This window comes from Oreochromis aureus, linkage group 12, assembly GCF_013358895.1.
Source record: "Oreochromis aureus strain Israel breed Guangdong linkage group 12, ZZ_aureus, whole genome shotgun sequence".
In the NCBI taxonomy this organism is placed as follows: Eukaryota; Metazoa; Chordata; class Actinopteri; order Cichliformes; family Cichlidae; genus Oreochromis; species Oreochromis aureus.
Window position 1 is genome coordinate 6,000,406 of NC_052953.1, and position 12,399 is coordinate 6,012,804.

At 40.4% G+C, this 12,399-nt stretch overlaps 1 protein-coding gene across 2 annotated transcripts in view; it reads left to right on the plus strand.

The window, feature by feature from the left end:
* The window catches only part of sh2d3cb (SH2 domain containing 3Cb), a 75,633-nt gene that overhangs the window by 11,453 nt on the left and 51,781 nt on the right, over positions 1–12,399 (plus strand). For both annotated transcript variants that reach the window (XM_031734836.2, XM_031734837.2), the window contains 4 exons: positions 4,688–4,727; positions 5,856–5,984; positions 8,872–9,266; positions 9,637–9,728. In XM_031734836.2, coding sequence (XP_031590696.1) covers positions 4,688–4,727; positions 5,856–5,984; positions 8,872–9,266; positions 9,637–9,728 — 656 coding nt within the window. The remainder of the gene's footprint in view (positions 1–4,687; positions 4,728–5,855; positions 5,985–8,871; positions 9,267–9,636; positions 9,729–12,399) is intronic.

Here is a 12,399-nt window from a genome sequence, read left to right on the forward strand (position 1 = left end):
GGTCTGAATTTTGTTATTCCACATTTCAACCCTGCACCATGGGGACAGTACAAAGCCTTAAGATGTAGACGATGGTCTTCAAACCTCAGTGTGGGACCAAAACACCGCCATGTCGGACACTTTTAGATGTGGTATCGCTAAACTAAGTGACGTGCGTTCATGTGGATGAATGCCCTCACAAAGATATTTAAACAAACATGGCTGTGTTTGTATGTGGGCCCCGTCCCTGCAGATAAAGTGGAGCCACAGTCACAGTAGTGGACTCACTAGGACCAGGAAAACGATGAGAACTCTTCATCCAAACGACCAGAAACCCATCAAGTTTGAGGCATATCCCACGAACGATCGATGAGACAGGCGAATTGGAGATTTCTCAAATTATTAGTAAGAGTACAGAAGAGCAGTTTTAGTTTCCTAAAATTACCCACAGCGCAGCCACAGAGGTGTCACATCAGCTTTCAGCTGTTCACAGTTTCAGAGGAATTGCACTGCCAGAACTGAGCACGTTCTGAATTCTCACCTCATTGCAATAAAGGAGGTAATTCAAGTTTAAGAAGCCATCAGAGCAGAAGTGGTCATTGAGGCTGAACTTGACCTGCTTTTAAAAAGTCATCCAGGTTTGGTGACTTTCTTTTTCCACTCTGTGTTTGTTGCAGTCAGCCTCAGCTCTTTGCAACTAATGTCATTATTAGGGAAGCGTTAAACCACAGGCAGAGTCTCTCTGACTGTGTGGCTGTTGTTTGATGGCGTAACAGCTGCTGGCAGTCAGAGCAGGAACTGCTGTAAGATTTGGTGCTGGTTTGAGGAGTGCAGCCCTGAAGTGGAGGGAGTTTCCCCCTCATGGATAAGGCCACCGCAAGCACTCTTATAACTTAACAGTGAACAGACTTTAACTGTGGTTTGCTCCAAGTGTGAAGAAAAAATGTGAGCAGAAGAATATTGACCGAGTGTGAAGGTATCCTGTCCACGTATAGGTGGATGTTGACCACTGGTTATAAGCTGGTTATAAGCTTATTCTTAGATATAGCTGCAGGTCTCCAGTTTGTCGCCTTTAAATAGAGATAAAAACATCTATCATTATATCTCACATCAGGTGACCTGAGCCGTCTCCTTACAGAGACCTCAGGGTTGAGGGCGTTACTCTTTTATCCTCTGGGTTGTGTGAAAAGTAGTGAAAAATTTAAACACAATCACCGGGCAACCACCAGTCTTTTTTCCTGTTCTCAAGGAGGTTCACATCCTATTTTTACAGAATTCGTCATTAATAAGTAATAAGCTACATTCCTCATTGCAAGGAAATGACTGAGTCATTATGTGTTTTGAATGGAAAAATCAGCTTAACTTTTTAATAAATAATTACATGAATATAACAAATATATAATACAATATAAATGTTCTGAACCTGCATTTATTGGTTAAGTAATAAGCTACAGTCGATTACAAGATAGATAAAAAGAAAAAATGTAAAAATATATTTGCATTTGCACTTTCAGTCTTTACTGCTATCATATGTGGTCGTTTGCTGTCACCCGATATCTGATCCACATCGGACGACTGTATCCATACTCGCTTTTAAACCATTTGGAACATCTAGGCATGCATTTATTTTATTTTATTCTGTGTGATGTGTCGTAGGGGTAGAGGTGCTCTCTGTTTTTATTCGCTCCAAGGATCTCAGAATTGGAACATCCTGATACTTGGAAGCTTGGAGTTTTTCAGCCCTGAGTTTGAAGAAGCACTTATGAAGCAGCTTTTACTGGAATGAATGGGGTGCCGTGTTGTATCCTGGGAGCTTTGTCTTTCTCTGACTTCCTGTTTATTATATTGTCCTCAATAATACCATAAAAATACCCCCCCCCCTCCTCCTCCTTTCTAGCCCTAAAGGGTTTAATCTAATAATTAAAACAGCCAGTGAGCGTCTGCATCATTCCGAAACAGCACAAGCAGTATATCAGGGCTTAAAATCATCTGCGTGGGGTTTAGTTTTTGAATGCCAGCGAGTTTCTCATGCTGTATGTCCACATCTGTGAGTGTGTGCTGCCTGTACTCAGAGTTTGTGTTTGGGAACAAAAGGTCACCTCCCTTGACTCTTGGAAGTATGCAGCCAGTTGAGGAAGAGCAGAGAGTTTCACCCTGCCAGTGTGCTGTGTTTCTGCGCTGACATAACGCATCAGAGCTGTCAGAAAGAAACAAAGCTTTTGGGTTTTTTTTTTGTTTTTTTTTGTTTAAAGCATCATTTTAAAAGTGTCAGTGGTCCTCTGGGTGCTGAGTTTAGTTTTGTGAGCCCCAAAGGCCTCAGATTTGGTGAGGATCCAGCTGTTGTGTGGATGGACATCATGGAGAAAAAATGTTTCTTTTGCTTCAGTCTGAAAAACAGACCGTTTGCAGATATGAGCAGGAATATTCCCAATCCTCCCTGGAGGAGTTTGTTGGGTTGCATGTTGTTGCTGGGCGGTGTCGAATGAACTCACTGCTGCTGTCAGAGAGTTTCGCAAGAGGGCCGATGGACAGGAGACAGAAAAAAGCATGTACAACTTCTGCTGCTGCTACCAGAACTATGATAATACTGCTACTCACATATCAAGATATGGGATTTTTAAAAAATCAAGTAAATTTAATGACAAACAATAAGGAAAACGTGCTGTTTGAAAACAGGGCTGTTGGATTTCCAGCCTTTAATCAAGGCCGAACAATAAAAGAAAAAAGCTGAATGTGACCATGATGTCAGTTGTTTGCTGTTTTGCATCTGATACCATAGAGTTGCTATGTCAATGACACGTTGTCAGACCACGACTCTGCAACAGTTTAAACTCTAATCTTGCATGAGTGCGACAGGAAATATGTCACAGTAGATGAAAATTACAAAACACGTTGAATGTTTGTTGAAAGTTGCATAAAATGTGGTTTCTGGAAACAGCGGGCACCAAAGCCCCCGTGGCTACATTTAGTAGTTACCTGACTCAGACACACTGAATCCTGTGGAGGTTCAGTGGATGATGTAGCAGTGTCAGCTATTTCAACATCTTGCAGGCTCTACTGTGATTCTGACGCGTCGCAGAAGCGACCGTCTTCTCTGCAACTCTAAAAATAGTGCCAGCTGTAGCTGCACAGAGCAGATGGGGGGTTAGGACGACATGGTATGGTGTAAACATTACATGCAAACACGCTGTGCAGCTCCAGTGTATTAACTGACTCCCAGCTATAGACTGTATAAAAGTTGGACATAAATATTGTGGCGTCTGATACTGGTTAGTAAAACACCGTCATGAAGCTTTGAGCTGAGCGGCCTCAGACATGACAGGCGGAGGTGGGCGGGGGGAGAGATCTGACTGAACCACCCCACAGTTGCTAGTTAACAACTTCTCAATTACGAGTCATTGGCAGCTGATCAAGCGGCAGGCGATTCTCTCTCCTCTAACAAGGCTCCCTGAGAAACACAAGGGCTATACTGAAACTTTGATGTTTTATGATTTTTTGTTATAACATGCTGACGTCAGCCATTTTTTAAAATTACAATATGATCAAGGGCAAATGCTTAGCCTACCTAGATACTCGTGCCCCCCAAGGCCTAGCTTATTGTTGTGAAGTTTGAAGACGATCCATAAAAAATTCTGGGTAATATAAAGTTTTTACTGATTGTCACATTTGCTGTGATCTTGACCTCATTTTCACCTAAGTTAAATCAGCGCTGGATGCTGTCGGTATCTACCATCACACAGAATCTGAGAATGATATAGTCAGATGTCTATTCATATTAATGTACAGAATTCACCTGCTGCTGCTTCTACTGCACATTCACCCAATGTATATACTATATATATATTTATAATGTTATCCTCTACCCCCCCATGTTTTTGCACATGTCGAGGATCATTACATACTTGATTACAATATGACCTTAAAGTAGCAACTGAGACCAGAAACTATTTAAAATTGTGTTTAGTGTGTTTAGTGAGGTCATACAGCAATGAGCTGAGTCCTGTTTTTACACAGACTTCTGTACAATGTCTTTGCCCCCCTGGTGGTCATTAAAAAGAATACACATTTAGGGCACTACCACTTTGGCTTCACTCTTCTGACACAGAAACTAGTCATTGGTCCCAGATTCTTCCTGGTTGGATCTTTATTGTATGTTGGTCGATCGATTTTTCTTTTCCCATAACTGCTCTGTTGATCTCTACTGAGCAATTTATGTACACTTAATTTATTCAGAGCAGCCGTCATTCATGAAAACACAGAGCTCTTGTATCGCATCCAATAAGAAACAAAAAATTAAAAGTAGAAGAAAAATAAATAAACAAATACTAACCTGACCAATACAGGATTTTAAAGACTGATACCGATATTTGGTGATTTTGTTTTTTTCTAGCAGAAAGATGAAACCAACACATTTTTCTAAGATGTGTTAAACATAGTTGTTTATTTATTTACTTGATTGTCATCTGCCACACTCTGCTCAGATCAGCTGGAGTTTATTTGTGGCATTGGATGTGTTGAAGAGAGAGAACCCTCTTCTTTAATTTGCTTGGTTCAATATTTATTTTGCCATGTTATTAATACCTCATTAGACTCTTTTTTTAGAAACTTTCATGTGAATTATTAGCTGTTAGGTAATTGGGGACTCTTACAAAAAAAAAGGTCAAACTAATATTTTTAATAAATCAAACTTGTTTCCTTTGTTTTTTAGGCATCGGGACATGACAGATGGTGGAGGAGAATATGTGAAAGTAAGCTTACTTTTTTGTGTGACTTTAAAGTATATTTTACTCTCATTTTGATTCAGCTTCCTTTTGCTTTCTCACTTCCTCTGGTCAAGCCTTTTTCCAGCTGTATATAGGACCTCTCACCTCTGTGATTCCCTACACTCGGCTCTGTGGCTCTAATTCAATGAGGACAGTGACAGAAAAGCCTCGGGGAATGCGGCCCCTCTGCGGTGACATACTTCTGAGCTGACTTGGTTACCGCTGGCAATGGTGGTGTCTCGGCCGGCGGCCTTGTTTAGGAAAGGTGGAGAGAGATGCGGAGAGCAAGACGATTTCCACTCCATTGACTTATAATTGGATATTTGACAAACACACTTGTCTAAATGGTACAAGCTGCCAGTGAATGATAATGCTAATGAAATTAGAGCTGGAGGCTTCCAGGTCTTTACCACACAACACACACACCATCTTATTTTGTTTTGAAGTGGTCCTGGCCCCGTTCCCAGCCTTTGATTCACAGTTCAACGGGGCAAACCATTCTGTCAAAGCAGAAGGGGGTGGGAGGTGTCAGGGACCAGAAAAACAACATGTCACCTATAAAGCTGAGGAATGTGTTTGTGTGTGTGTCCACACTCCCAGTATTCCCAGCTTGTCCTCAACATAAACTTTTGTATACAGTAGCTTCTTCTTCTTTTTTTTTGCATAAAGACACGACAGACAAAGGCCGCTGAGCGATGACCCCCACCTAACAATTACGTTGCCACAGTGACAAGGCCAAAACTCCAGCATGGGTCTGGGTTTTGGGCCTCTGGTGCCGCCACTGTGGATGCCAGTGTGGGAATGCCAGAGCTGTCCATCCTCCCTCTCTCTATTCCTCCTCCCTCATCCCACTCTGTCCTCTGTTAACAGACATTCACACAAAAACAGCAGAGAAGGCTGCAGATTGGCTACATGCTTGTATTTTAGCCATTTCTTTAAAAAGCCAATCTGGTTTAGACTTTTTTTCAGGAAGGAAAAACGCGGAAGATAAAAGACTGGGATTTGACCTTTAGCCAGCAGAGGTCACACAATGGCTTAAACTCATGTTGTTGCCTTCCTGTGTTCGTACATGGGGGGGTTGTTTCTCAACGTGCGCCTGTCATGTCTTTTAAGTTCTCCAAGGAGAAGTTCTGGTTGGAGGCGCCGTCTGAGAAACTGAGGAAGCAGCTGGAGGAAGAGCTGAGGCTGAGCGGCACAAACCTGAAGAGCCACGCTTGGTACCACGGATGCATCCCCTGGCAGGTCTGCCTCCGACCTATGCACATGCAAATACACACTTTTTTTTTTGCAGCTGTTGCATGAAAATTTCATAATTTTTAAAAACACTTCTCATTACTTGTGTTATTTAGGGTTACACAAAAAGGAACTATGAATAAAGGATGTTTTTAGCTTTCATACATTAAGTTCAGGCAATGTTGAGAGAATCAGTTCTGGACATTATGCACCGCTACTTATGCAGCACACGGCAGGAAATAGTCTGTTTCAGTCCTGAACATACTGGCTGTTCAATGTTTAGGCATCGAGGGGTACTCAGTTGTTACGAGACAGTTAAACAGCATCACTTGCATGGAACTGGGCATCACACGGGCCAGACTCTAATGGACTGTTTAATTTTGACCAAGCATTTCCAGGGCTGCACGGTGTGTCAACAGGTAGACCCAAAAACTACCTGCTAGGCCTATGACCTCCATTAAATTGACTTGCCAAACTTACCAAACATGAATTTGGTTGTAGGTAGCATTAGCTAGTAAGCTTAAATGTGTATGAATATTCCAGCTCTAAGAAACTAAGAAATGTGGCATTGACCAAAGACGAAGCTTCAAAATGCAGAGGCTTGAATCAGTGGGTGGTCTCACAATGGCTACTTCTATTTATAGTGCAATTGCCCGACTGTGGTTCTGACGGCTACGTCAGGTAATATCTGGAAAAATACATGTGGGGGAGAAAAAAACAGTTCCCAGCATCTGCCCTGCAAGCAAGCACGTGTTTTCACCACAAACCAGCTCTGAACATTACGTAACAAAAATGGCTTTAGTTTCTTAGTTACTGGTCGACGTCACTACAGACTAGACCGTGGGATAGTAATCGATTAGAAATGCAGCAATGAAACAAAAACAAGAGAGTGGAAATAGTGGGCGGTGGTGGTTAAGTGGGTGTGGGGATGGTAGTGACTGGGGGGGGTATGGTTTCAAAGGTTGGTTTAAGTTTGGTTTCTTTACTTTCCCTTTCACTTTTTCAAAACATTGGACTCCAGTTGCTTCATCACCAAAGTTTCGATGCTGGTGATGAAGCAACTGGAGCTAAAGAAAACTGGCATACTTAACCAATCAGGGAAACCTTCAGAAGTACTACACATCTCCTGACCCAGAGTGTAAGTGAGCATGAACCAAAGAGTCAAAGTTTGTTTTTCAACACGCAACAAAAGTCTTGTAGGAGTGTGTATTTCCATAATTGTTCATACAGTCGACCCACTAACGGAAAAATATTTTTCCTGTGATGTGCTCTGTGGGCTGTTTTTTCACCGAATCTGCTGTTGGTTTTGTCAGATATTTGTCTAGGCTGTGAAAGGAAAGGACTTTTAGGTGTTCTCCTTATTAGGACAGGGATTGTTTTGTGCAGATATGTGTGAGGTTTAGTGTTAGATTGTTAATCGGAATCTACACAGGTGATACTGAGTAACAAAAAAGTAACATAAAGAGTAATGTAACAAAGTAGTTCTACAGAGAATAAAGAAGAAAACTAAAACATAAAATGAAGTTAAAAAATATGTAATGTTCAGAAGTCAGATGTATCCAACATCCTTTAATGGAAGGACAAGCTGATAGGCTGTTGTGGGAATGAAGGCTACATGAAGGGAAAAGGTTGTTGTTTCAGGGGAAAAGCTCATGCTGTGTTAAAAAGCATCTTCAATCTAAGAGACTAATGAGCTCACTGAAACATGGATAACTATATCACCATTAGAACACCTTTTCTTTTGCATCTTTTCTTTTTCTGTCAGATTTGCTGTATTGCTTCCTGATAAAACAGAGAGTATCTTTGGGTTTTGAAAAAACAATTTATTAAAACAAGCTTGTTTTAAAGAAATGCCTTTGCCCCATCCAGCTAGAACTGGATTCAGAGCAGAACTGAACAATCAGAACCTGTAGAAATAACTTCCATGGGTTTTCTTAATTGCTTATCCAGTTGAGGGTCAATGGGGCCTGTCCCAGCAGACAGAGGGTGAAAGGTGGAGTACACTCTGGACAGTTTGCCAGTTTATCGCAGTGCTAACAGAGAGACAGGAAACCATTCACATTTGCAAACCCCAGAGAGAACCCATACAGTCACAGGGAGAACCTGCAAACCCCACACAGCAAAGCGCTAGCCTGCAAAGCTTACCACTGAACTACTGCATTTATTCAGATACCACAGTCATGTAGCTATTAGGCCACAAGAGGGAGCGTCGGGCTAAACTTTGGAGACAGAATGATGTTAGAAGGAGTTTAGGTATACTTTATAGTACAAAACCCCTTCAAAAGGTTTTCCTCTCTGTTCAATACATGCCACCCTCTATTCTTAGTTTTGATTTTAAATACAAAACTCAAAAAAGCAGAAAGCAGAAGCAGAAAAGCTGATGCTTCCACAATTCTTAACAATCATTTAGTGTCAATACGAAAAGGGAATTTAGTGAAATAAAGGTCAGCATGATAGTGTTTGGAAATGCTTGTTTATTTTTCATGAATCCTGTTTACTTTAACTTAGTTTGACTTTATTTTTTCCCCTGGTGGTTCACCGTCCAGCAGCAGCCCTATCCAAGCCTCACAGTTTGAGAAACACTTTCAGGAATGAGATTTAAACTTGGATTTCTTCCTCTGTGTCTGAGTGTTTAGATGTGCAAATGTTAAAAACCTTTCACAAATATTGTTTACATCACTATTAAAAACAGATACATTTTGAGTGATGTGACTAGTATTGTATTTTTTTGTCTTGAACTCAATTCATTCCAAACAATTTTTAAAATAAACCTTATATATCAATTAGACAAAATAAAATAAAAGTGAAACATCACACTGCATCTTTAATCACATTGGTATGAATGTAACAATGATGAAATGTCTAATAACTAACAGAAATTAAAACATCTGTTCAGGTGTCGGAGAGCCTTGTGGTGAACCATGGCGACTTCCTCGTCAGGGACTCTCAGTCCAGTCAGGGTGACTTTGTCCTTACCAGCCGGTGGGAGCAGAAAACACTTCACTTCCTCATCGGGAAGGTGGTGGTTCAGTCCGCTGAGACGTACACTCGGGTTCAGTACAGCTTGGAGGGCGAGGCCTTCGACTCCTTACCTGCCCTTGTTCATTTCTATGTGGGCAGCCGGGCGGCTCTGACTCGGTGGAGCGGAGCTCAGATTCACCAGCCAGTCAACAGGACATTGCCACTTAGCTACCTGGAGACGGCTTTCCGCACCACTGCCATCACCTCATCGGGTCAAAAGGGGCTGAGGAACGGTAGCATGGGAGGAGAGGAGAGGGTCTGTCCGAGAAGGTGCGGTTCCACTTGTTTAATTCCTTTTAAGTTACGATTTTTATGTGTAACATAATAAATGCACAGCATGAACTCATGTGAAAAACTATGACACATGAGGACTGTAAATGTATTGTCTGACTTTTGACTGTTTAAGGCTATAAAGTTTATTTTATAGTAAGAAAGAAAAACATAATCCAATAAAAAGTTTGCCACGTTGAATTTCTTGATTTACATGGGGAAAAACAATGGAGGGCTTCATAGAGCAGTTAATTAAAAACATGAACTCATCCTCTTTACAATCTTGTATTAATCTGCTAAAGTAAATGTGGTGGATGAAATTAAAATGAGTCCTGTGGTTCTGTAATATGTGCCATCTCTCTCTATGTAGTCCTTCCTCTAACAACCACAAGGAGGCAGACGTGAAGAGGGAACAGGACGGCCAGCTGAGTCCTGGAGAATTGTTTCTTTCTACTAGCCGCTGTAAGTTAAACCTTTTCTCCTCTTGCCTCACAGCTTGATAATCCCCTAAATACTCATCAGTATTATGATGAATCAATAGTACAGCAGTAGGAAGAGGGTCAAGAAAAAGAGTCTTATTTGGGTTGTTATTGCCCCAACAGCCTGGTCTGCCTGGCTTTTAGTCAACAGCCAGGAACTTCAGCCTGATTCGGAGGATCTGTGGCTGCTTGCTCTCTGGCTTGTATAACCTCAGCAGCAGGTCACTTGTGTAGACCTGGGCTAAACCCTTAGACACCTTAGCCTCTCAACATACACCGAATTAGGGTCAAGCGGTGATTTAGCCACATACTAACTGAGCATTCTGTCAGAATCGACATGATTTTATGTTTTAAATATAGTCATTTTGCTTTTCCAGTAAAAGATGACATCTGATGAATAGTAAGAGTTAAAAGAAATCATTCAAAATTTATTCAAAGAACAAAGTATAACAAGATCTGGGCAAGAATAATCAGGAATTCTAATAAAGACATCAAACTGTTGATAAAGGTTCAAATTTAATTTCAAACTTAGGAAGTAATCCATCACGGTTGATGCAAAATATCATTGTCAAATACATTTCAATGAACTTTAATTCACTGTGAAAGCCATGTCCTAAACATTTTCTGAATGTCAAAAACTTGGGAAAACAACTTTAAATGAATGAAAGAATACATATTCTGTTTGGTTTATTAGGCTTAATAATAGGGTAAGGTTTATGATTGGGGTCACTGCCGATGATGATGCATGCACACTACCAGTCAAAAGTTTGGACACCTTCTCATTGAATGGGTTTTCTTTATTTTTACTACTTTCTAGTAAAAATACATGTTTCTGCTTCTTTAGATACATACTGAAGACATCAAATATAAGAAGCAAGATATCTGGAATTATGTATATATATATATATATATATAAGATAAATAACTCCAAATATGTCTCATATTTTAGATTCCTGAAAGTAGCCACCCTTTGCTTTGTTGACAGCGTTGCAAACCTTTAGCCTTCTCTCAGTGAGCTTCGTGATGTAGTCACCTGAAATGGTTTTCACTTCACAGGTGTGCCTTGTCAGGCTTCATTTGCGGAATTTCTTGCCTTCTTAATGGGGTTGGGACCATCAGTTGTGTTGTGCAGAAGTCAGATTGGTACACAGCTGATAGCCCTATTTAACAACTGTTAGAATTCATATTATGGCAAGAATCAATCAGCTAAGTAAAGAGAAACGACAGTTCATCATTACTTTAAGAGCTGAAGGTCAGTCGATCCGTAAAATTGTTAAAACTTTGAATGTGCCCCCAAGTGCAATCGCAAAAACCATCAAACGCTACAATGAAACTGGCTCACATTAGGACCACCCCAGGAAAGGAAGACCAAGAGTCACCTCTGCTGCTGAGGACAAATTCATTCGAGTCACCAGCCTCAGAAACTGCAAGTTAACAGCACCTCAGATTAGAGCCCAGATAAATGCCACATATTATTATCAGATAAAATATAACTGATAAAATATTATTTCCAGTAGCAGACACATCTCTACATCAGCTGTTCAGAGGACACTGTGTGAATCAGGTCTTTATCATCAAATAGCAGTTAAGTAACCACGACTAAGGAAAAGCATCAAGCAGAAGAAATTTGTTTAGGGCAAGAAACACAAGGAATGGACATTAGACCACTGGAAATCTGTGCTTTGGTCTGATGAGTCCAAATTTGAGATCTTTGGTTCCACCTGCCGTGTCTTTGTGCAATGCAGAAAATATGAACGGATGCAGCTGCATGCCATCCCATGCGGCTTGTGTTTACTTGGACCATCATTTATTTTTCAACAGGACAATGACCTCAAACACACCTCCAGGCTGTGTAAGGGCTATTTGATAAAGAAGGAGAGTGATAAGAGTGCTGTGCCAGATGGCCTGGCCTCCATAGTCACCTGACCTAAACCCAATTGAGATGGTTTGGGATGAGATGGACAGCAAAGTGAAGGCAAAAAGGCCAACAAGTGCTTGTGACCTCTGGAAACTCCTTCAAGACTGTTGGAAAACTATTTCGAGTGACCTCTTCAAGCTCAACGAGAGAATGCCAAGAGTGTGCAAAGCAGTAATCAAAGCAAAGGGAGGCTATTTTGAAGAATCTAAAATCAAAAATATTTTTTGTTATTTCACACTTTTTTGTTTAAATTCAGTATGTGTTCATTCATAGTTTTGATGCCTTGACAGAGAGTCTACAAAGTAAATACTCAAGAAAATAAAGAAAACCCATTAAATGAGAAGGTGTGCCCAAACATTTGTAGACATCAAAGGTTTAAAAGACAAAACTAGTAAGAATTTAAATTGTGTTTTTTGAAGCTGCAAACTAATTAGATAGCAGAAATCCCAAAATCATGTAGTAATTATTAATATAGCTAGATTAATAATTACATCAGCAATAAAAACATTTAGGCATTTTCTTAAATAACCAATCCTGACAGATTGTGATTAATGCTGACAGGTAAGACAGTGCAACAGTGTGGTTTTCATTATATATATTGCTCACTGTGTCTGTATTACGGTAAATATAATGGCCAAATTGCGAATGTTTTTTTTTTTCTGTAATTACATTTTAATTTCATTTAACTTTTTGAAGGGTACATGTATGGATTATAAAGACTGTACATCATCAGTAA